This window comes from Mobula hypostoma, chromosome 22 (genome assembly GCF_963921235.1).
Source record: "Mobula hypostoma chromosome 22, sMobHyp1.1, whole genome shotgun sequence".
Lineage (NCBI taxonomy): Eukaryota > Metazoa > Chordata > Chondrichthyes > Myliobatiformes > Myliobatidae > Mobula > Mobula hypostoma.
In genome coordinates this window covers 18,158,911-18,184,945 of record NC_086118.1, presented here as the reverse complement: position 1 = coordinate 18,184,945, position 26,035 = coordinate 18,158,911, and the positions used below count along the sequence as shown (strand labels likewise).

The following is a 26,035-nucleotide window of genomic DNA, read 5'->3' as shown; positions in this document are numbered from 1 at the left end:
TGAACTTTCCCACTTTACCGTCTCAAGACCCTAAGCCTTGTTTCCCAAAGCTCAACACAGTTTGGGAGCTATTTTTACACGCATATGTACACATAACACTGTTAACATTTATTTATCTTGGTTAAGTTACGATATTATAAGTAGATACTAATAAAGATAGTGGTTTTAACATTAAAACCTAACTCAGTGTAAAATCTCTTGCTGCTGGTTTATTTCTAAAACATTACAGTAACAAGGATACCCAGACTCTATTCTATTCTTATAGCATTAGTTATTATATTATTGTTCCAGTTAACTTTGCGACCTATAACTTAACAGTGGGGAGGAGGGTGTTGAGTTGGAACTCAATAGATAGATAGTAAACAAAATTTTTTTGCTGACTTCTGCAAGATTTTCAGTCTATTTTGTTTGTTTATCTCCAGTAGTAAATTGGTAAAAGATATACACGATGATAAATATTGAGGAAATATCACAAGGACTAGCTTTATCACAACAGTATGAATAGAACTGAGCATTTTGGAAGGAATGATGTGATATGCATTGCAATAGTGCCAAGCAGCATAAAAAAAACTGTCTCCAAAGAAACAACTTAAACACTTCAAGGAGTACCCATAATCCCTGGTTCCCTTGAATTGAATATTTAGTATACTAAAAAGCCCAGAAGCAATGTTGTTACTTTTAAATCTATTCCTTTTATAGTTTCTGTGTACTCAATTAACCTGTGCAAATGTGGAAAGATAATCCAGTTGCTTTATTTAAATGCTCTGAACTACCAAATAATACGGGCATAGTTATTAAACAATTGAGAAAAATAATGACAATTTTTAAACTTGATTAGAACTATAGAGATAAATTTCACTGAGTACCTGTGAATCCCAGCGGGCTCCCTCCATAAACAGGCCATGTACATAGGCACCTTCACGAGGGGGGCTGCTACAATCCTCGCGGTTTTTCTTGGTAACATCACACTGAAGACACATCTTGTCTAAAGGCCACTCATTCTTCCGTGCCATAGACTGCATTATGGCTGTGAGGAAAGACTGTGGATTGAAAAAGCCAGCAAGCCATACTGCAGAAGGGAGGGCAAAGTCAGATGTCCACGTTTCCAGTTCCTTAATACGACAAAGGAGGTCAACAAACCAATTGGCTAGCCCAGCCATTGATGGGTAGGCTCGTTTATTCCAAGAATCTGGTAGTTGGTCAAAGAAGATAGCATTCTGCAAATTCTCCATGTCACTAGTCATAGTCAGTTCACCCTAGGAAAAATAAACAAAGTTAGGAAGAAATATAGTACAGTGATAGTATTTGTTCAATATATCATCTTAGGATCACACTGATGTACACTTCATTTGTCTTGAAGTTTGACTCATGAATTACAACGATGTTTGTTATTTTTATATTTTATTAACAACTCGGAAATTTATTTTCACTGCCTGAGCAAACTGTGTACTATTAAATCCTGCTAGCTAACATTAAATTCTGTACTTGGAGGAGAGCAAGGTGAAGTCTTCTCCTTGTGGTATTGAAGGGAAAGAAAAAGTAATAATCTTTGTATGATGTACAAAATCTCATGGCTGTGTAGGAAAAAAAAACACATGGTATGTAACTACTAACATCATGATGTGTGTTTTGAGCTTCAGTTTCAACACTAAACATGTGGATTCAATGAAACTGAAGTCTGAGAAGTTACTTCTGCTGGGATGCTGTCATTTAAAAGGAAGTAATACTTGTTCAAAGTAAAATAGTCTGGAGACATGAAATGGTACTTCAGTAATCCATTAGTATACCTATTATTTTACTTCTGCTTCACTGCATCACTGCATTACATGGGGCCTTTATGAGGCCACATCTGGACGTTGGATACAAGTTTGTTATGAAGTAAACAAGAGTATACTTTCCATAGAGAGTGCAAAGAAGAGCCACCAAACCAGTTTTTAGTATGGCAGGTTTGCCATATGAGGGGTTAAATCAATTAAGCCCATAGTTTCCAGAATTTAGAAGAATGAGATCCAACCTCATGGAAACTCTGAAGATTCTTACAATGCTTCATAATGACAATGCAGAGAATATTTTCTTGCTGAAGAATCTGATACAGTAGATCATACTCTAAGAACAAGGTGCATGTCATTTAGTTTGGACAAAACGAGTTTATTTTTTCAATCAAAGCAAGGTATTTTTTTGGAGATCTCAAACCTTACATAAGTTCATTTACTCAGTTCTTTTAAAACAGATTGATTAAGGGAATCAGGGATTATGTGGATAGTGGAGGAAAATGGATCTTTAGTAAGCATCAGCCACAATATTGATGACTGGTTCTGCAAGAGTAAATCGTCGAATTCGTTCTCCATAATCTAATGCTCTTGTGTCATGGAGTGGAATGCACTGGATTCAAGCTACAGGCAGATACATTTCCCTTTGAGTGATAGCCTACCACAGAAGACTTGATCAGCTGCTAATTAAAAACCTCTTTGCTGTTCTACAGTTCAGTCTATACAATCTCCAAATACTGACAGTTCATTCTGTCTCTCTTAGTAGAGGGTCACGTGTGGAGTTGCCTCATAAAGAGGACACTTAAGCACTCTAGCTGGACAGAACAAAACAATGTTCATGTGCCAGTTAGAGTCCAAAAGCAGCTAAATGATTAATAGACCTCAATATTGTTGGTAAATGATTATTATCTGAATGGTGGCCGATTAGGAAAAGGGGAGGTGCAACGAGACCTGGGTGTCATTATACACCAGTCATTGAAAGTGGGCATGCAGGTACAGCAGGCGGTGAATAAGGCGAATGGTATGCTGGCATTTATAGCGAGAGGATTCGAGTACAGGAGCAGGGAGGTACTACTGCAGTTGTACAAGGCCTTGGTGAGACCACACCTGGAGTATTGTGTGCAGTTTTGGTCCCCTAATCTGAAGAAAGGCATTCTTGCCATAGAGGGAGTACAAAGAAGGTTCACCAGATTGATTCCTGGGATGGCAGGACTTTCATATGATGAAAGACTGGATCGGCTAGGCTTATACTCATTGGAATTTAGAAGATTGAGGGGGGATCTTATTGAAACGTATAAAATCCTAAAGGGATTGGACAGGCTAAATGCAGGAAGATTGTTCCCGATGTTGGGTAAGTCCAGAACGAGGGGTCACAGTTTGAGGATAAAGGGGAAGCCTTTTAGGACTGAGATTAGGAAAAACTTCTTCACACAGAGAGTGGAGAATCTGTGGAATTCTCTGCCACAGGAAACAGTTGAAGCCAGTTCATTGGCTATATTTAATAGGGAGTTAGATATGGCCCTTGTGGCTAAAGGCATCAGGGGGTATGGAGAGAAGGCAGGTACAGGGTTCTGAGTTGGATGATCAGCCATGATCATACTGAATGGCGGTGCAGGCTCGAAGGGCCGAATGGCCTACTCCTGCACCTATTTTCAATGTTTCTATGTTTCTATGATAGCTCCTAACTCAATCATCAGCCTTTAACATTTAAGCAGCAGCAAATCTGAGACTTATAAGCATGTGTTACCAAATGCCGAAGCCCACAATGTACCGAAAATAATCTGTGAGCATGCACTACTGCTGGATTCCATATAGACTATATTAGTGGAGATTCAGCTTGCTAAGACTCCTCAGCGTTAAAGCTGCGGACAACCACTTCTTAAATCTCAAAACTGCTGCAGAATCTGCGACTTCATTGATGTCAATAGAGATTGCAATACTAGGGTTAGAAAAACAAAGTAGAAGTGAAATTTCCTTTTTAAAATTTATTTTGGTTTTGTTTACTGTTTTTAATTATTTATCCTTTGCAGGCTATTTCTAGCTTTTCTTTTTACTTATTAACTCCACCTTTAATAGTGCTTATCTGTCTTTGAATGTCAGAAACATTTACCATCTTTTACAGCTTGACAGCTGGCAAAGTTGGAGATGGTGTTTTTCGAGATAGCAAAGTTCTGAGGATTGGGGTTTATTCACTGTATCTTGGGAGACATTTTTTGCCACTCAGAATTTGTGTCACTGCATCAAAACTGGGTAAGTGCAGGCTTGATTTGATTTGGTGGATTGTGTTCACATATTAGTAAATTTTGTTGACCAATTGTGTGTCAGGCAAATTTTCTTTCTGGTAAAAATACAGGCAATTCCTGCATTCTCATCATTTGGGAAAATGGAAATTTACCCTTACAGAACTGACAAGTCACTACCCAAAAAATTGAAATATAAAATCTCATGGGAATTATGCGCAGGAAAAAATAGAAATAAACACAATTCCTTTTAAGCTCGACTCCTTGACACATACATAGATGATATAGCTTCATATTACAGAAAATCAGGATATACTTATCCTGTGACGGGGTGGGGGGGGGGGGTGGCAGCTGCCTTATTCTGATTGTAAAAAGTTGTTTCCACCGTGATTGGTTAGTTTAGAAACTGCAGCTGCTTTTCCCATTGATTAGATGCCTGGTGTCCAGTTTCAAATATCCTGGGTATGTATACAGCGTATGTGGAATGTTCCTCTCTCTTCCTTTGTTTAAGGCACGCAATGCATATGACCATTGAGAAGGTATACTCTGCACACTGTTTTAACTAAGTATGTTTGTTCAATATTCAGCTTCGTAGTTTCTGCAACTTGGGGAACATGCCTGACTGGTTGAATTTTTACTGTTTGTAAATGAATGATTAATATACCTATTCGTAGGGAGTGATTTCTGTCTCACTTGCTAGACCGGCAAACTTGATTCAACATTACAGGACTATTTCCCAGGGAATGCAACCATGCAAACACCCCCCACCCCATAATAGGGGCATCATCAGCCTATCAAGAATGAGGTTCAGCTTAATACTCATACATCTGAAGTAGATTCCAGGTATTCAGATATTACTGGATGATGTAAGTGCTAGACATTCAGAAATGACAACCTCAAAAAAGAAAGCCTAACTAAGACTCTGTGTCCATGCTCAAATTAATGTGGAAGAAGGGACATGGTACTCAGTAATACAAGCTTTACTACGACTGAAGAAATCATTAATTTTCATTTTGTTACTCCTTCTCCTCTCCTCATTAAATGTTGGATTGTTTCAAGACATACCTTCTGTCCCAAGTCCAGCTCCTTCAGTGAGCGTTTCATCTCTGAAGTAAGAATGTTCATTCGCTCGCACTCCTGAAAAGCCACCAGGATGTAAGGTGTCCGCTCCTCTGCTTTACTCATCAGTTCTGGGACATTAAACTCATCTGGTAACTTTTCCATGATCTCATCCAAAGTGGCCTTTACCTGCAATGGCAGAGGTTGGATGTGAGAGCTGTGAAAAACTCCACAAGATTAAGCCTTGGTTGACTGAATTATTGGTAGGAGTTTGGCTTTGCTGACGCTACTGGGATTTACTGCTTCAATGGTGAATCACTATCTCCTCGTCCTCTAATGCTGACCCTTGACAGAGGATAATTGCGTATTTTCAAAGCAGCTGTGATGTATGAGTAAGTGGGCTAGACTGTCCAGGACCTTGCCTTCTGTCCAAACTTACTCTTGACAGTACCAAAATGCATGCATTTTTCTGGATTTTGTTGTTTTGTGGCAGCATTACAGTACAAAGACATAACATTGCTACAAATGACAAAAAAGTACATAAATAGTACAAACAATGCAATAATAAATCAGGATTCATCGACCATTCAGAAATTTATCGGCAGAAGGGAAGAAATTGATTCAGAATCATTGAGTGTGGGTCTTAGCAGCAATGAGTAGTAAGGGCTAGTGTTTGGGTCCCAGCTACTTAATGACTTGAATGAAAGAATTAAGCTAACATTTCCAAGCTTGTAGATGACAAAAAAATAACAAGGGGGTAGGGTGTGCAGTGAGAAGGATGCAAAGAGGGTCTGGTATTTAGACAAGTTGGGTGAGTGGACAAAATCATGTGTGAAGCTGCTGAGCATGGATAAATGTGAGGTTATTCACTCTGGTTCTTAAAGCAAAATGACAGATTATTATCTGAATGGTAAGATGGCGGTGCATACCGTTGCAGTGGCCTTTCCAGATCCAACCAAAGCTGTAATTGTCCGCCTTTTATGCCTTTTTTATGATTATCAGGCACTGCTGGATATTAAAAGATATGAAGTACTGTAGGTCTACCTCATCAGTGATGGAGCTGGACTTGTTGTGCACTATTGTCGTGCAGAGGTGGTGCATGGTCTAGCAAGTAGTACAAATGACAAATGATTGGCTTGGAGACATTTATTGCAATTGAAAGATCCTATTAGACATCGACTGCCTGTGAGGAATTTGTATATTCTTACTGTAACCGCATGCATTTCCACCCCTGATCCAAAGCCATACCAGTTGGTGGGTTATTTGGGCATTGTAAGTTGTCCCATGACTAGGTTAGGATTAAATCGGGGGTGGGGGGGGGCGAGATTGCTGGGCGGTGCAGCTCGAAGGGCCAGAAGGGCCTATTTCATGCTGAATCTCAATAAGTAAAAACAAGAATACCGTCAGTCTGGTTCACTAGTTCATTAGTGAGACTGATTGTGGGAGAAGATGTAACACACATCAAAGTTGCTGGTGAACGCAGCAGGCCAGGCAGCATCTCTAGGAAGAGGTACAGTCGATGTTTCGGGCCGAGATCCTTCGAAGGACTAACTGCAAGAAGAGCTAGTAAGAGATTTGAAGTGGTTTTGAAGATTTGAAGTGGAATTCCTCGTGGGAGAAGATGTGTTGCTTTGGTTGTTGTGTGAACCAGGCCCTGGTGGTGTCACAGGACAAAGTCGCATTCATTTATTTAGAGATACAGCACTGTAGCAGGTCCTTCTGGCTCAAGAACCCATATTGCCCATCATAACCATTTGACTAACCCGTGTGTCTTTGGAATGTGGAAACTAGATCACTGATAGGAAATCCACAGGGTCATGGGGAGAATATACAGGCTCCTTACAGGCAGCGGCAGAATTGAACCCGGGTCTCTAGCATTGTATTAATGTTACGCTTACCACCACACCTCTGTGCCACATCTAACCTTTCTTCTATTTTCCATGTGGATCATTCATATGGATCATGGTCAAACAAACAAACACACACACACACAGATTTTCTCCAGTCAATTAACAAACCAGTGGGTAGGAGTCAAGCATTAGGACCTAAGTTGGAATCCAGTCTCTTTACTGTGCATCTGGAAGGATGTGAGTATAGATGTGCATAGTACAACTCTCTTCAAAAGGTAAAGACTATGCTGAGGTTTCCTGGTTGTGTAGGATGTCTTCTGGGACCATGACAGGTTGTGCAAGATGTGTACTCCCTAGAGTTTGAAATTGCTTGAAGTTTTTACTGCTGTGTCACTGTTACATACCCCGTAACGGGTTAAAGAACTGGCAGAAATGGACCACACCTAGAGTCTGGTTTTGCTGTTAACTAATTCTATTTTATTAGTAACTACACAATACAGTAATATAAAACCAGATAAATCAATAAATCAAACAGGTTAGCAGAATTTATGTGTATATATACATGTAAATACAAAACCCAGACTTCTTCAAACTTAGGTGGTAATTGATATGGTCATACGATGGTAGGTAAGAAATGTTCAGTTCAGGCGCACAGGTTAATTAATGCGAGATGTTTGTAATCCAAAGGCGAATGTTGTGAGAAGGCAGTTACGTCGCTATTCCATAGATTCCACGACAGCAATACAAAATAACAGTAGTAGGTTTTATCTCCGAAGTTGTTCCACTCCACACACGAAGTATCACCGACAGTGATCTCCAATGAATATCCTTTCAACACAAGTGGTACCACACCCAAATTCAGCTACGGGACATCTCAAAGTGGTGGCCACATAATACTCAAACAGAATCCACATATGGATTATCACCAGCAGTAGCTCATCACAAAGGGGACCCTCTTCAAGGGAGCCACCACCCAGGGAAGAGTCGACACACCAGTAGATTCCACAAGGTTACCCCAAACAGACAACGTGATAGCCACTTATCCAGTTCCACGACATACGAAATAACTCCAACAGTGATTTGCCACAGGGGTGCCTTTCTTGAGTGAACTACCACACCCAGACAAAGGGTAAATACACATGTGGTATTCACAAAGGTTTTCCCCTCACCGGAGAACCCACTCCTGTGGACTAACTAAGTGACAATCACACTTCCGTAGTCGAATGGAAACAAACTCACCCTCACGGGCTACTTGGAGAGAGAGAGTCCAAACAGTGATCTCTTTGTCACTAGGTTTCTTCTGTTTCAAACCTATCTCTCCTCTTTTCTCTTCCTGCAAACTTGTTCTACTTGCAGAAAACTTGTGAGAGTCATTTGTCAATACTCAGGATCGATCTCAACTCACCCCTTTTGGGCGACACACTGGTGCCTTCCATTGACCGAATCTATCTTGACTCTAACTGTGTGTGTCTGTGTGTCCTCGTTTATACAAAACAAGCTGCAGAGAAACCATAACATCGATTATCCATCAAATAACTCCACTTCTCTCTCTCTCTCTCTCTGGAGCAGCTCAGACAGTGTCCAAAAGTCAGTCTCATTCTCCCGACATTTTAAAGTGACAGACCACAGAAAATATGAACCCTAGGGTTACATTAACACCTTCCCCCAAGAAAGCAAAATTTTGATCAAAGATCAAAATTTTTTAACTGTACATTACAGAATATAAAGCAATACAATAGACAATAGGTGCAGGAGTAGGCCATTCAGCCCTTCGAGCCAGCACCACCTCGTACCCTTTTCTTGCCTTCTCCCCAGACCCCTTCACTTATAATACATATGTGATTATCATGTAGCACATTACAGAAGCGTATACAAATACTAGTTTCTATTTCACTTTTAAACTTAACATCCAGACAATCAATTTACCATGATATTGTCTTTATCTTTCACATGCTTTGTTAGAAAATCAAACTCCTGCAAAACCAGATCCTGTTGTATTAAAAATAGCGTTTGATCACCCATTTTCTCTTTTTCACTTTGAACACAGAACACTTAGCCATCACGTGACCAGCTTGAACAGATCCTTCACAGACTCCCCGAGCTTTACCCTGCACAGGTGCCAACTCATCACTCATGTTTTCTAAAATAAGCCCATTCGCTGAACTTCCAAACAAGTTCTTTGTTCCAAACAAGTCATTAATTTTTCCTCCAAGATTTTTAGTTCTATATGTTTCCATAAAAACACCTGCAGATGGCCTCTCCAACTCAAAACAACACTTCGAGTTTTATCTCTCCAAATCACAAACTTGAACAACATCACCAAGTTGTTTATCTTTTAAATTACAAAATATAGTTAAACAAATCAACATGAACTGGCTGCACATCATAATCATGAAAAACAACTCTACAAGCTGACGAAGGGTCTCGGCCTGAAACGTCGACTGCGCCTCTTCCTATAGATGCTGCTTGGCCTGCTGCGTTCACCAGCAACCTTGATGTATATAACCTTGAGGGTGTTTACATTCAAATGTCAGAAAAAAAATTATAACAAACTGGCACATACTTCAACAGGCGATTGTCCTGAAAGCTGGGTCAAAGGACGTGAAACTGATCCAAACTTCTATATCACCCTATTCAAAAGTCCAGAAACAGCACCCTTTCAATATCTTCAATAATGTTTACCACATCAATTTTCATCTCATTACCAACTAACACAAGTGACTGAGAATCCTCAATTTCCACTGGTACCAAGGTTAACCCCTTATTCACCGAATCAAGTCCATCTGACACAACAGGACTGCATTCCTTTTCAACCAAGTCAGACACTCAGACCTTAACTGAGTTTCAACACAAGGTTCAGTACCCTGTGAATTCACAGGTGCTTCAACAACCTGAACACAGGCAATCGGGACAGCTGCCTCTTCTAGGCCTTCATCACTAGTCCCAGTTTCAAATTCCAGGTTACCCTGATCCTCCCAGCTACTCTCTGGGAAACTCTCATCCAGAATAAACTCAACCTTGTGGGTTAAAACAACCTCGTCTGCTAGTCTAGCTGACTCCCGCAAGGTAGCGGCATCCTTTTCATCTGGGTATGCCTTTACATCATCTGGAACACACTTCTTAAATTCTTCAATCAACACCAACTCCTTCAAGTTGTTAAGATCCTCAGTTACTCCTTCCCAGATACACCCACGAATGAAGTACATAAATTTCTCCCTCTCAAACTCTCTCTGTTTATCTGCCTCTTCAGCCTCGAACCATTTTAATTGCACCTCATGCTGTCTTTGCCTATCCTCACCCTCCATCTCTACTTTAAGTCTATCTAACTTCATTTGTTCCAGTTATAACTGGATCTCCTCTTTACCTGCAGGAAACCCCATTAACACCTCATCAAATTGCTTCACAGAGATATAGTGTTCAACTATTTTCCTTTGAATTTCTGCCTTTGTCATACCCTTCTTTACCTCAGTAAGTTTCGGTTCCACAGGAATTTCCTGCAACTCATCCTTTCTAGCTTTCTTCAAAGCCACAGGGTCTGGCGAGGCCAGAAATTTCATAACATTCATTTCTGCTGTTTTTCCACACAGGCAACTCAAAAGGGATTTTCCCCAATCAACTCAATTAAGCCCCCAGACAATTTTTAAATGGCTCCAAACAATTTGTTCATATCCCGGATGAGCCCCCAATTTTGTTACGTACCCCGTAAAGGGTTAAAGAACCAGCAGACATAACAGTAGTAGGTTTTATCTCCGAAGTTGTTCCACTCCCCACATGAAATATCACCGACAGTGATCTCCAATGAATATTCTTTCAACACATGTAGTACCACACCCGAATTCAGCTACGGGACATCTCAAAGTGGTGGCCACAGGATATTTCAACAGAATCCACGTATGGATTATCACCAACAGTAGCTTATCACAAAGGGGACTCTCTTCTCAACTCACCCCCTTTGGGCTACTGAAGGTTTAAATCAGCGACCGACTCACTGGTGTCTTCCATTGACCGAATCCATCTTGACTCTAACTGTGTGTGTCTGAGTGTCCTTGTATATTCAAAACAAGCTGCAGAGAAACCATAACATCGATTGTCCATCAAATAACTCTCCCTCTTTCTCTCTCTCTCCTCAAAGTGTCCAAAAGTCAGCTTCATTCTCCTGACATTTTAAAGTGACAGTCCACAGAAAATATGAACCCTGGGGGTACATAACAGCCACTGATGTAAAGAGGAGTGTGAGTAGTGTGAGCTCTCCCATTGTTGCAACTTTCTGTGTGAAAATTAGCTGTCAATTTTCATTTAGGCAGTAACCATCTCCTTTGTCTTGTTGTCATCAGAGGATGTTACTATGTTAATTTATTGAAAGGATTTATGACATTAAGTTTTACTGTAATAATTCAGCATTGCTGAAGCTGAGTACCTGGGTCAAATCTCATGGCTATTGTTGCAACTTTCTGAGTTCACCTTAGAAGATAATCATTGCTGTTATCTGAAAATTGACAGCCAATTTTCACACAGAAAGTTGCAACAATGGGAGAGCTCACACCACTCACACCCCTCTTTACATCAGTGGCACAGCAGTGAAAATTGCGAGCAGTTTCAAACTCCAGGGAGTGCACAACTTGCACAACCTGTCATGGTCCTAGAAGACATCCTACAAAACCAGGAAACCTCAGCAAAGTCTTTACCTTTTGAAGAGAGTTGTACTATGCATATCTATACTCACATTCTTCTAGATGCACAGTAGAAGGTATCCTAACAAGCTGCAACACTACATGGAAACTGCACTGCAGCGGACAAAAAAGCTCAATAGTGGACAGACAAAACTGCCCAACATATCATCGACACCAGCCTACCTGCCACCAAGGACATGTATTCAGAAACGTGCTCAAAAAGGGCCAGTAACATCAGGAAGACTCCCACCCAGCCTGCTCATGGACTGTTGTCCCACTCCCATCAGGGATGTGGCTACATAGCATCCATACCAAGACCCCAATACCACCAAACACAAAAACGATTATTTTCCCCAAGCAGTAAAGCTGATCAACAGCTCCACTGACTAACCCACCCATCCACACACCCACCGGCACTACTTTAACATTTCCTCTCAGAGTCATCTTATGTACAAACACCCTTGTCACTTCGTGGACGTAGAATCAATCCATGTATATAAGCTATCCAATGTATTTATTTTGTATGTTTTATTATTGTGTTTTATTATCTTATTGTGTTTTTTTTGTGCTGCATCAGATCTGGAGTAACAAATATTTTGTCCTCCTTTACACTTGTGTATTGGAGCATGACATTAAACAATCTTGAATCTTTATTTAGCTTCAGGCCTTAACTATCATGCATGTTCTATCTGAACCTCAAATTACATTATCTTACTGATTTGTCACACAGTGAGCTATTCAGTTTTTGAAATGATTATCAACATGATCTAGTTTGGGAGAATTTTCAAGCTTTACGTCACAGACTCATTATTGGTCTCACTCTTACTCCTCTCCTCAGCCACACTAATTATATTGGCAATCCTTTACTGTAATTACATTGCTATAATTGAACTACATTGTTTACTCTCAGTGTTCTCCCTTAATTACAGCACCACTGGGGCATAGCAGAGGAAACTACATACTATATCTGTTCTGCATTATACTTGACCAATTACACTGATTGTGGCAATGAATCTAAAGGAGTTTGCCAGAAGAGGACATTTGCCTGGCATCCTAGGAGCCAGTGATACCGTAGTCACATCTATCAAACAGTAATCCCTAGTCTGAGAATCTCTCACAAGAGGAGATATCTTCTGCACATCTGTTCTATCAAGACATCTCCAACGTTTGTTTATTTTAAATAAAGTCCTTCTTACACACCTAGCATGGCCAGCATTTTCTCTCAAGGCAATCCCACTCACCATTCCAGACATTGGCAACTGCCCCGATTATATGATGGCCCAATTAACCGGAATTCACTGATTTGAAGGCGTTCTAGCATATGTAAAATTGATTGGATGATTACACAAGAAACCAGTCAAAGAAATGGGGAAGTAACAAGATGGTAGGGCGAAATGAAATAAGAAAGATAGGGTACTCTGATACCATGGGTGGATATGAGCACAAAGATGAGAATTTTAAATGTATTGGGAAACTGAGTAGCAAAGTAGACAAGGAGGTATCAATGTGATATAGGATCTGCCAGCAGAGTTCTGCAGGAGCTGGAATCTACGGAAGGTGGAGGCTCAACGGGTGATCTGAATCAATAAGCTGGAGTTAACAGAGGAAGGAATTAAAGTTCTGGTGCTACATAATCCAGCCAGTCTTCCCAAAGGTAATATTAAATAAAGCTTATTGAAGACTGAATACGTATAAGAACAAACAATGCAAAAGTAGAATGATCTTGGGTGTGGGTGAGGGACTGAGGCACCAAGAGAACTGGTGGAGCAGAATATTTGAGCCCTGAGCTAATCTCCTACTTTATGTTTCCTTCCTGAGGTTCTGTTCATCAGCATAATAGTAGTTAATAACATTGACCTGATCTCTGTCTTCAGGCACTGGAAAACTAGCTTATCAGTAAATAACACAACATAACTTCCAGTATTATCCTTTACATTAAAAAAACCAGGGTTGAAAAAAATACCAAATTGTGCTTTTGCATCTGAACTATGGAAACAACAATCATCATATGCCTTTGGAAACAGCAAATTTGCTTTTCAAACAAGTAATTTACCTTTTCTTCTCGTGTAATACTTCCGCCCTCTCCACCACTGCTGTCCCTGGGCTGCATTTCCAGCACTGTCCGGAAGAGCTTTTCTGATGTTAACGTGAGGAACCCAATCTCTGCATTGGGATGGAGACCATATAGGTAGGGGGACTCAGGTGGAAGCATGTCGTCGATATACTGATGAGAAAAGAGAGCATTTTTGAAAAGAGAAATGCAACATACTCTTTGGAACATAACAATATTAATAAAGCATTTAAACATAAAATCAAAATGCTACAGATGCTGGAACCCTAAAAGAAACCCAGGAGCTGTTCATTAGGTCGAGCAGCATCCATGCAGAAAAATGGGTTTAAGTCTCAGACACAGACCCTTCAAAAGAACCAATAATTAGCTCTAAAGGAGGGTCCCAGATGTGACACATTAACTTTTTCTTTCTGCAGAAGCTGCTTGACCTGCTAAGATCTTTAGCATTTTATGTTTTTATTTCATAAACCATTTGCAATGATTTCCCATGGCATTAGCCAAAATACCCAGGGTATGACTGAGCTGGAATGATGTTTTCTCTTGCTGTCTCTACATTACCCATACTATTTGCATTCCTTGTATATAGCTGTGCAGAATAGGTATATTCTGAGGCTATGTCCACACTAGACGAGATAAATCCATAACCAAAGCTTTTTCTCTTCATTTTGACCCTCTGTCCACACTTAAACAGCATTTTTCTCCCCCGAAAACAGAGCTTTTCTAAAACGCTCTCCAGAGTGCGTAAATCTGAAAACGCTGGTTGGGTGGTGTAGTGTGTACGGGGTAACCGGAGCTTTTTAAAAACGTTGTCATGACGTGCCAGAACAGATGGTGGCAGCAGCGTGGCAGTTCATCGTTTTCTTGAATGCAACCTCCAACACCACAACAACAATGGCGGACAGCTTCATGCGTGAGTTGTTTACTTTATTGTCTACGTTAACTTCAACCCTACCCCACACAACCTAACAATTTCAGACAACACACATAAAAGTTGCTGGTGAACGCAGCAGGCCAGGCAGCATCTCTAGGAAGAGGTGCAGTCGACGTCTCAGGCCGAGACCCTTCGTCAGGATTTCAATTTCAGAATAGACGACAACAAGACTGAAGCCAGAAGAGTTAGAAATGTACTCACCAAATACTTTGACCCATAACTTACTGAATAAATAAGTATACTCACTTTGCCCTGTTTTCTGTCCTTGCTTGTATGAAGGTGGTTTACCTATTTATGCAAGTACTTCTCTGACAATAGATGTGTAACAGCCTAGTGTAACATTGTATGGAAGTACAAGATAACACTGATGCAGACATGTTTTATACATTTAACAAGTTGCTTTATCCATGTATTGCTTGTGCAAACATTTAACAGATGCAATTGTCACTACTTCCAAAATGTCATTTTTAAGTAGTAGCTTATGTTAGGCATAGACGTGAAAATGTTAAGGCCAAAAATTGTAAGTTTCACTTTGACTCAGGTAAAAATAAAACCACTTTTGCCCAGTAACTCATTTTATTGCACATGTTAAATACAGCAAAATAATACAGAAAGACATGGCAAAAGTAAAGGCAAACAAATGAGGTAACAGCAAATTTCACTTTTGCCCAGTAACAAGCCTTATTGCATTTAGTTGTAGCTGTTGTCCCTTTCATCGGTGAAGAGACTATGGCTGTCGGAAATGTTTCCAGGGTGACCCCTCTGTGGGAGTGGGGAAGGTGTTGGTGGGGCCACCCGGGGGTCTGTGTGTCCGTATGTGTAGCTATTGTAGTGGCTGTGAGGCTGGTTAAAAGTACTGGGGGTGGGGGGAGCCATCATAGTCCTCATCATTGCAGATCCTTCTGCAACAGAGTTAGTCAGTTTTTCAAGGTTCGTCGTCAGCCGGGTCATACTGTACGTGAACTCCCTGTCGGTTGCCTCCATACGCTCCAGTATTTGTTTTTTTTTCAGTTTTAAGCCCTCCTGCACCAAACCCAACAGCTGTCCGTCCTTTGGCAATTTCCTTTTAATTTTTTCTAGTCTGTAAGACCATAAGACCATAAGACAAAGGAGCAGAAGTTGGCCATTCGGCCTATCGAGTCTGCTCCGCCATTTTATCATGAGCTTCCCCTTTTCCTAACTTGACTCCATTTAGATAATAATCTGCCTTCCCATTCTTACCACCAAAGTGGATAACCTCACATTTATCCACATTAAACTGCATCTGCCATGCATCCGCCCTCTCACCCAGCCTGTCCAAGTCACCCTGCATTCTCATAACATCCTCCTCACATTTCACACTGCCACCCAGCTTTGTGTCATCGGCAAATTTGCTAATGTTACTTTTAATTCCCTCATCTAAATCATTAATATATATTGTAAACAGCTGTGGTCCCAGCACTGAACCCTGCGGTACCCCACTGGTCACCACCTGCCATTCCGAAAGGGACCCGTTAATCACTATTCTTTGTTTTCTGTCAGCCAGCTAATTTTCAATCGATGTCAGTACTCTGCCCCCAATACCATGTGCCCTAATTTTGCCCACCAATCTCCTATGTGGGACTTTATCAAAGGCTTTCTGAAAGTCCAGGTACACTACATCCACTGGCTCTCCCTTGTCCATTTTCATAGTTACATCCTCAAAAAATTCCAGAAGATTGGTCAAGCACGATTTCCCCTTTGTAGATCCATGCTGACTCGGACCAGTCCTGTTACTACTATCCAGATGTGACGTAATTTCATCTTTTATAATTGACTCCAGCATCTTTCCCACCACTGACGTCAGGCTAACCGGTCTATAATTCCCTGTTTTCTCTCTTCCTCCCTTCTTGAAGAGAGGGACAACATTAGCCACCCCCCAATCCACAGGAACTGATCCTGGATCTATAGAACATTGGAAAATGATTACCAATGCGTCCACGATTTCTAAAGCCACCTCCTTAAGTACCCTGGGATGCAGACCATCAGGTCCCAGGGACTTATGAGCCTTCAGAACCAACAGCCTATCCAACACCATTTCCTGCCTAATATAAATTTCCTTCAGTTCATCCATTACCCTAGGTCCTTTGACCACTATTACATCTGGGAGATTGCTTGTGTCTTCCCTAGTGAAGACAGATCCAAAGTACCTGTTCAACTCGTCTGCCATTTCCTTGTTTCCAAATTCACCCGCTTCTGCCTTCAAGGGCCCAATTTTGGTCTTAACTATTTTTTTCCTTTTCACATACCTAAAGAAGCTTTTACTATCCTCCTTTATATTCTTGGCTAGTTTACCTTCACACCCCATTTTTTCTCCACATATTGCCTTTCTAGTTACCTTCTGTTGCTCTTTAAAAGTTTCCCAATCCTCCGGCTTCCCACTCGTCTTTGCTATGTTATACTTCTTCTCTTTTGTTTTTATACTGTCCATTACTTTCCTTGTCAGCCACGTCCTCCCCTTACTCCCCTTAGGATCTTTCTTCCTCTTTGGAATGAACTGATCCTGCACCTTCCGCATTATTCCCAGAAACACTTGCCATTGCTGTTCCACTGTCATCCCTGCTAGGGTATTGTTCCATTGAACTTTGGCCAGCTCCTCCCTCATAGCACCACAGTTCCCTTTGTTCAACTGTAATACTGACACTTCCGAGTTTCCCTTCTCCCTCTCAAATTGTAGATTAAAACTTATCATATTATAATCACTACCTCCTAATGGCTCCTTTACCTCGAGGTCCCTGATCAAATCCAGTTCATTGCACAACACTAAATCTAGAATTGCGTTCTCTCTGGTAGGCTCCAGTACAAGCTGTTCTAAGAATCCATCTCAGAGGGACTCCACAAACTCCTTTTCTTGGGGTCCAGTACCAACCTGATTCCTCCAGTCTACCTGCATGTTGAAGTTCCCCATAACAACTGTAGCATTACCTTTGCGACATGCCAATTTTAACTCTTGATTCAACTTACACCCTACATCCAGACTACTGTTTGGGGGCCTGTATATAACTCCCATTAGGGTCTTTCTACCCTTAGAATTTCTCAGTTCTATCCATACTGACTCTACGTCTCCTGATTCTATGTTCCCCCTCGCAAGGGACATATGTTCTTCATATGTTAACCCTCTCATTCCTGGAATCATTCTAGTGAATCTTCTCTGTACCCTCTCCAACGTCAGCACATCCTTTCTTAAATAAGGAGACCAAAACTTCCCACAGTATTCCAAGTGAGATCTCACCAGTGCCTTATAGAGCCTCAACATCACATCCTTGCTCCTATACTCTATTCCTCTAGAAATGAATGCCAACATTGCATTTGCCTTCTTCACCACCGACTCAACCTGGAGGTTAACCATAAGAGTATCCTGTATGAGGACTCCCAAGTCCCGTTGCATCTCAGAACTTTGAATTCTTTCCCCATTTAAATAATAGTTTGCCAGTTTATTTCTTTTGCCAAAGTGCATAACCATACACTTTCCAACATTGTATTTCATTTGCCACTTCTTTGCTCATTCTTCCAATCTATCCAAGTCTCTCTGCAGACTTTCCGTTTCCTCAGCACTACTGGCCCCTCCACCTATGTTCGTATCGTCAGCAAACTTAGCCACAAAGCTATCTATTCCATAATCCAAATCGTTGATGTACAATGTAAAAAGAAGCGGCCCCAACACTGACCCCTGTGGAACACCACTGGTAACCGGCAGCCAACCAGAATAGGATCCCTTTATTCCCACTCTCTGTTTCCTGACAATCAGCCAATGCTCTATCCACGTATGTAACTTTCCCGTAATTCCATGGGCTCTTATTTTGTTAAGTAGCCTCATGAGTGGCACCTTGTCAAAGGCCTTCTGAAAATCCAAATATACAACATCCACTGCATCTCCCTTGTCTAGCCTACTTGTAATTTCCTCAAAAAATTGTAATAGGTTTGTCAGGCAGGATTTTCCTTTAAGGAATCCATGCTGAGTTCTGCCTATCTTGTCATATGCCTCCAGGTACTCCGTAACCTCATCCTTGACAATCAACTCTAACAACTTCCCAACCAACTGGACAAACGCGCACCCAGTCTTTCGACACCAAACATGTCACAGCCATCACCTGTTGCTTGGTCCAAACTGTCGGAGTCGGGCGTACTTGTCCAAGCGGGTGAATTCTGTAGATGTGTTCTGCGCATGTCCAGTAGGAGGACATTCACCCACGTACCCGTTTTAATGAGGATGGAGGTATTTTCAAAAACACCTGGTGTGGACGCCTATCGTTTTTACGCGAAACTGGCGTTTTCAAAATTATCCGGTCTAGTGTGGACGTAGCCTGAGATGGTATTTCACACACATCATCTTAGCATATACATATTCATTATATCACAGCTCGAAGCGTTGGAGTTCAGAGTTCAATTCCGCTGCTGTCTGTAAGGAGTTTGTACACTTTGTACATTCTCCCTGTGACATTGTGGGTTTCTTCCGGGTGCGCTGGTTTTCTCCAACAGTTCAAATATATACAGTTAGTTGGTTAATTGGTCATTTTATTGTGTTGTGATTAGGCTAAGGTCAAGTAAGCGGGTTGCTTGGCGGCACAGCTCGTTGGGCCGGAACAGCTTGTTTCGCACTATATTACTAAATAAATGAAATAAATTTTGATGAGGGACCTTGTGAAGCTTTTTACAAATTCCCATTACGTTCTCATTTGTAGGAACAAATCAACAACGGGACTGCAGAAATTGAATTCTTCTTTGCAAAAACCCTATATAATCAGAAAGCATCATCTTGTCCTGGAGCTGAACCCATAACCAAGGATAAAAGGACTGTGATTCATTTTATTTATGAGAATATAAGCTGTTGAAATGATGTCCAACTGTGCAAATGATGCAGGCTGATGTACACTATTGCTATAGTCCATTAATTGGCCCATTATCAATCTTTTGTGCTGCTGTTCCTTTGCCTTGTGAGCTGAAATTCAGGAAAGAAGAATTAGATAACAAGAATTACAGGGGTCTGAGTTTCTTCAGATGCAAAGGGAGGTGGCGGGGGATGTCTATGTGATGTTCAATTAACCTGCACTAACAGGATGCTGCCTGCTCATTTACATAATTTCAGTGGCTTTCCACTGCTAATCACCCTGCCCTTTGGGGAGATGCATCAACAGACAGCTAATCTTATAAGTAGCTGGCTGAAGGTTAACTTACACTGCTTCATTGCAGCCTGAACCTTTTAAGGAAGAGATGCACTGTAGTTGGAGCACATGCTGTTCAAAGAATGAATCTGACCCGAGAAATTGTATAACATGAGAGAGAGCCGTCTCTGTTATCAGACACTGAACAGCACGAGATAGTGCAGCAGCTAAAAATTAGGAGACATCTCCATACCCACAGGATGTCCTGCAGACATGTGCTCAGGGTGACACGGTAGCAGAGTGTTGGCACTACATGACCCGGGTTCAATTCCTGCTGCTGCTTGTAAGGAGTTTGTAGGCTAGGGATTAAAATGGGGGATTGCACGGCAGTGTGGCTGTAAGGGCTGGAAGGGCATACTCCACTCTGTATCTCAATTAATGAATCAATCAATCAATAAAAAGTAAATAAATAGATAGACAGATAGATAAAGTAAGCAAGTCAGTTGGGAATATTTGTCCATGCTGAATTCAAGCTCAGAACATGGAGGCAGCATTGGAAGAAGTTTATTAACATTTACAAATATTTATGGTGGACCTATCACCCAAATAGCATTCTTCCTGATGGATAAGAAGTACAAGAATTAACCAGGAGTTACATCTTTGTATTCTAACACCATTGAAGATGGTGGTACTGGACAGTACTGGGCTAGTGGTGCTGAGGACACGTCTGAAACCCAAAAAAGAGACCATTGCCTAAACACCTAAACCTAATTATAGCGCATATTTCTCCTTTTTCCATCAAATCTGCCTCAAATCACAGACGATAGAAATTTTGTTCTTCCAGACAGGGTAGCGCCAGAGAACAAGGTCAAATATGAACTCACTGGCCAGGATATGGTAAAAACCTGTGGTGGAAGGTGTTGCATCGGGCAGGACTGTACAACAGGTTTTTGAGCAGGTTCACTGACGCCCCATCCACCTGTCCATTCTGTGGGCAGGAGGAGTCAGTGTACCATGCTTACACGGAATGTGAGAGGTTGTAGCCCCTGTTTGAGTTTCTAAAGGGGTTGCTGTTTAGGTTTTGGCTGCATTGTAGTCCCACACTTCTAACATACAGGCACCCAGTTCGGAACGGGGTGGGTCATGAGGAGGATCTCCTGGCGGGCTTGCTCCTGGGCCTGGCCAAGGTGGCCATTCATGGGTCTAGGCGGCAGAAAATGGAGGGTGTTGTCAGGCCGACTACCTACCCCTTTTCCAAGGATACATTTGTGCCCGACTATCCTTGGAGGGGGAGCATGCGGTCGCAATGGGCACATTGGGGGGACTTCCTGGAGCGGCGGTCCTCCTAGGGTATTGATTGTCTAATAGACTGTAGTAACCTTATTTTAATCTGAGTGTACTTACTGTCTTGTAAATACTGAATGTCTGTACCTTGTATTTAAAGAATCTCAAAAGGGCAGCCTCCTGAAGGAGTTGGATGTGTACATTTGCTCTTTGTGCTCTGGAAAATCTATTGGAAAGTCTGTGCTGTCATAGGTAAGAAGCATAGAATGATTGGAAGTTTGAGACTATCCTTTCTGGTGCAATAATGTCCTCCCATATCTGGGGACTTGATCAGGATGTAGCTCAAGAGACAGTCGCAGTGAAAACTCAAACTCCAGTCAAATGAAATCAGATGACTACCATGTTGGCCATAGATTACAATGTACAGTGGAACTTGCAGCATGGCAATTTTATACGCTGTCTTGTAAGAGATAATAAAACTGCCTAGGCATTGACAGTAGCTCGACAGACAAATCTCTGTTTTCTTTCAGAAAGTCTATCTACCTACTGGAAAGATGTAAATGGGGTTGAAAGAGTACAGAGAAAATTTACAAGGATGTTGCTGGGTCTGGAAGACATCAGTTGTATGGACAGATTACCCTGACAGATTAACCAGATAGGTTAGGACTTTATTCCTTGGAATGTAGAAGATTGAGAGGAGATTGGATAGAGGCATACAAGAATTATGAGGAGTATAGGTAGGGTAAATGCAAGCAGGCATTTTCCACCTAGGTTGGATGGGACTGCAACTAGTGGTCATGGGTTAAGGGTGAAAAGTGACACAATTAAGGGAAATATGATGGGAAACTTCTTCACTCAGAGGGAACTGAGAGTGTGGAATGAGCTGTGGTGCATGTGAGCCTGATTTCAACATTTAAGAGAAGTTTGGATAGGTACATGGATGGTAGGGGTATGGAGGACTATGGTCTGGATGCAGGTTGATGGGAATAGGCAGTGCAAATAGTTTGGTATGGAATAGATGGGCCAAAGGGCCTGTTTCTGTGCTGTATTGTCCAATGTCTCTAAGTCAAATTTCATCCTTCTCACACCAGCATATCTTCAATGCTTTTGTTACCAACTAACCTCACTACTTTAGGTCATTCAACCCCTGCTAAAATTAGGTAGCCTTTAGTCATGCTTTTTCAGGCTTTGAATTTTGTACTGTGACAAGTTATTACTGTGATGATCACTGAGGGCGCAAAGCTAAGAGTTGTCCAACAGGCTTTAGTTTTTGAAATTGCACACAGTAGCATTACCACCATTACTAAGAGCTTAAAGGAAATCAATCATATTATTAATGCATTAGTGTATGGACCTCTTTTCTGATAAGATGGACTCTTGTTCTCACAATCTACTTCGTTTTGATCCTGCACTTATTGCTTACATGCACTTTCTCTGTAGCTTTTATAATTTTGCACTGTTATTGTTTTATCTTGTTCTACCTCAGTGCACCGTGTAATCTTGATCTGTATAAACAGTAGGCAAGGCCAGCTTATCACTATATCTTGGTACATGTGACAATAAGAAACCGTGCTAAACCTAAACAAAATAACTGTGTACCTGGTGGTAGCCATTGTAGTCCAAGTTTGGAGGGAGCGGGAATCCTGCTGCCAATAATACTTCTCCTTCCATCATCTCTGGCTTAATAAACTCCTCCAAGTATGTTCTGCATAGCCGCCTATCCCAGTCATCTGTGATATGCCCTCCATACATAATTTCACCAAACAGATAGCGTAAGTCATCATAGGGGACCTACAATAGAAACAAATAATTATTCATAATGAAAATTTCTGTAATTTGCAACCAGCCCAGCAGTGGCTGTAGAAATAATAAGTGAATTAATATTCAATTGGAAGATCAGCCTAACGCCTCTTTGATTTTCTTCTGAAGAAAAGCTGCATGTTTTCAGTGTTTTATCATTTCAACATTCAGCATACAATAATCTTTGTTTCTGTCTCTAGGTATTACTCCACATTAAGCCATATAGTCATGATAATGCCTCCTGAACATGATTCAACTAGCATAACTCAAACATACAAGCATTTTGCCTTTCCTTTCTGCACACAGCTATGGAAGATGCATCTTAAGAAGAGGCTAAGATGAGAAAAAAACTTATTTATTTCACAGATGTTTAATGGGTCATTCATATTTGATTATACAAAGTAACTGATCGTCTGCTTTACATTTTACCAGTTAAAATTGGGGAGGCGTGGTAGCCCTGTGGTTAGCACAATGCTTTACAGTACAGGTGACCCAGGTGGAATCCCTGCCACTGCCTCTAAGGGGTTTGTACATTCTCCCAGCGAGCATATGGGTTTCCTCCAGGTACTCTGGTTTCCTCCCACAGTCCAAAGAAATACAGTGTGGTTGGAAGGGCTGGAAGGGCCTATTCCACAGTGCATCTCAAAACAAATTTGAAATTTGCATACAAGACATATTTTGCTTCAGTCAAGTTGGAGCTCTGACATGTTATGCAATGAGTAAAACCACACATTTATGAAATGAAATATGAAATATCTTTATGGTCATTGCATAGTACAATTTGTCATGCACCAATACAGCGAAAATGAGTTTGCAACTCTTGTACTCAATGCTATAAAACAACAAATAAAATAAATAAACAATAAATAAAATCAAGTAACCAGCCAGTACAAACAACGTCCAGCAGTACAAAAGCACAACTCAGATGCATGACAGCCATAAAACCAGTATTAAAGTAGCAATATAACAATTTATGGATGATGCTTGATCGATTGGTTCAGAGCAATTATAGTTCTGGGGAAAAAGCTGTTTTTCAGTCTGGAAGTGTGGGCATAGAAAATCTCATAACATCTGCCAGATGGAAGAAGTTCAAACAAATGATTGCATGGGTGTGTATTGTCCTTACAGACGCTGGTAGCTTTCCTTAGGCAGCGTGAGCTGTAGGTGTCCTCCAGCTGTGTCCCGATAACCTTCTGTGTGCTAGAGACGACCTGCTGAACTGCTTTCCTATCAGCTGCTGTACAACTGAGATACCACACAGAGATGCAGTATGGTAAGATGCTCTCTGTGGTGCAGTGGTAAAAGGTCACCAGCATCTGTTCAGGTAGACCAGCTTTCTTCAGCGTCCCGAGGAAAAACAAGCGTTGCTGTGCTTTCTTAACTATTGTTGTGGTGTTAGTGGACCATGCAAGGTCTTCTGAGGTGTGTATTCCCAGAAACCTGAAACTGGACACTCTCTCCACTTTGTCTCCGTTAATGTAGACTGGAGCGTACTCGTCATCCCGGACTTTTCAAGGTTGATAATTAGCTCCTTAGTCTTTGCTATATTAAGAGACAGGTTGTTCTCTGAGCACCAGCCCATTAAGTTCTGTACCTCTGCTCTGTATGCTGATTCGTCTCTGTTGGAGATCAACCTGATCATTGTTGTGTCGTCTGCGAATTTGACGATGGCATTGGTGTTAAATGCAGGTCCACAGTCGTAAGTGAAGAGGGAGTAGAGTATGGGACTCAATACACAACCTTGTGGTGTACCAGTGTTCAGGATAGTAGTGGAGGACAGGTGAGGGCCCAGTCTCACTTGAGAGAAAGTTGTCAGAAATAAAAATAGAAAAAAAGTCAAAAAAGTTCCAGAGTATCATGTGATGAAGATGGAACTGAATTCTGTCACCATAAACCAGATGACCTGGTAATAAAAAGGATAATTAAATATAACAATTTTCAGTGTCATTCTTTCTCAAAAGCACCAATATGTCTGGCAATTAACAACAATTTTATAGGAGTTCAGTTCATTGAGAAGTTTGTGAAAAAGAACAAAAGAAGAATCTGATTAACTTTGATTCTTGTTCATAGGGAAAAAGACTGAAAGCTATTTGAAAGCTACATACATCCAGTCAGTATGGAGGTACTCTATTTCTCTTCTTAGTCTTTCATTTCTAGGCTTTCTTAGAACTGATCAGAGCAATTTTCTGCTGGCAGTTCAGAAACGCAAATTTATCTCATAGCATGTGCCATTATTACTTAACATGATGAAGATATAGGTTAAACTGTAATAAGAAAATAAATATTTTCATTTTAACCAGAAATTGTAATATATTTTGCTCTGCAGTCTGCACTCTACTCCACAGTGCATGTTAGAACCAGCACTCGTAAATAATTGGATATTGTTAAGAGAATCTAATAAATAAAACATTTATGTTGTCACTAAGAAAGTTTAAATTCAGCAAAAAAAAGAAGAGCTTTCTTTCATATCATGCCTTTCAAAGCCTCTGGAAATCCCAATGCACTTTACAGTCAATCTACTATCTGCTTCTGAATGCTATATTGTAGGAAACACAGCAGGGGATTTTTCAAGGAAACATCCCACATGCAATTGGATGACCAAGATCACATAATCAGGTATCTGTTTTTAGGTGCTAATTGTGAAATAATTATTCACTATGACACAAGAGAAAGCTCATTTGTGATTCACCAATAAGAGAAAATCTGCAGATGCTGGAAATCCAAGCAATCTGCCAAAGGGTTTCGGCCCAGAATGCCGACTGTACTCTTTTCCTAGATGCTGCCTGGCCTTCTGAGTTCCTTCAGCATTTTGTGTGTGTTATTGTGATTCCTTAAGTAGTATTGGAGAATCCACATGGGTGGAAGGGATCTCAATTTAATGTTTCAACCAAAATATAGCAGAGAGAATCAGAAATTCCAAATCAGAAAGGTAACTTATCCCTATGTATTCTGCATTATAAATGAGTACTGTGACCACTGAGGTATGAATTTTACTCTGTAAGCAGTCCAAAGATATTAGGATAGCCAAGGAAGGATTCTAAGATTGCCATGATAATCCTCTGAGCATGCACAACTGCAAGTATATAAACAACAAAGTTTGGAAATACATTTTCCATTAACACTTCACATTAGGCGGGAACAAAAATTTGAATGCTAACTTCATACTAACAGATGTCAGGGGTAAGTTTTTTTACGCAGAGAGTGGTGAGTGTGTGGAATGGGCTGTCGGCAGCAGTGGTGG

At 41.0% G+C, this 26,035-nt stretch overlaps 1 protein-coding gene and 1 long non-coding RNA gene across 3 annotated transcripts in view; one reads left to right on the top strand and one right to left on the bottom strand.

The window, feature by feature from the left end:
• Nucleotides 1–26,035, bottom strand: part of dnah9 (dynein, axonemal, heavy chain 9) — a 585,611-nt gene that overhangs the window by 37,572 nt on the left and 522,004 nt on the right. Inside the window, exons 65-68 of the mRNA XM_063074264.1 lie at nt 22,594–22,785; nt 13,642–13,812; nt 5,075–5,257; nt 867–1,256 (exon numbers count right to left, since the gene is read on the bottom strand). Coding sequence (XP_062930334.1) covers nt 867–1,256; nt 5,075–5,257; nt 13,642–13,812; nt 22,594–22,785 — 936 coding nt within the window. The remainder of the gene's footprint in view (nt 1–866; nt 1,257–5,074; nt 5,258–13,641; nt 13,813–22,593; nt 22,786–26,035) is intronic.
• LOC134360203 (uncharacterized) overlaps nt 3,902–26,035 on the top strand; it is a 62,223-nt gene continuing 40,089 nt past the window's right edge. For both annotated transcript variants that reach the window (XR_010021273.1, XR_010021274.1), the window contains exon 1: nt 3,902–4,019. This is a non-coding gene — a long non-coding RNA (uncharacterized LOC134360203). The remainder of the gene's footprint in view (nt 4,020–26,035) is intronic.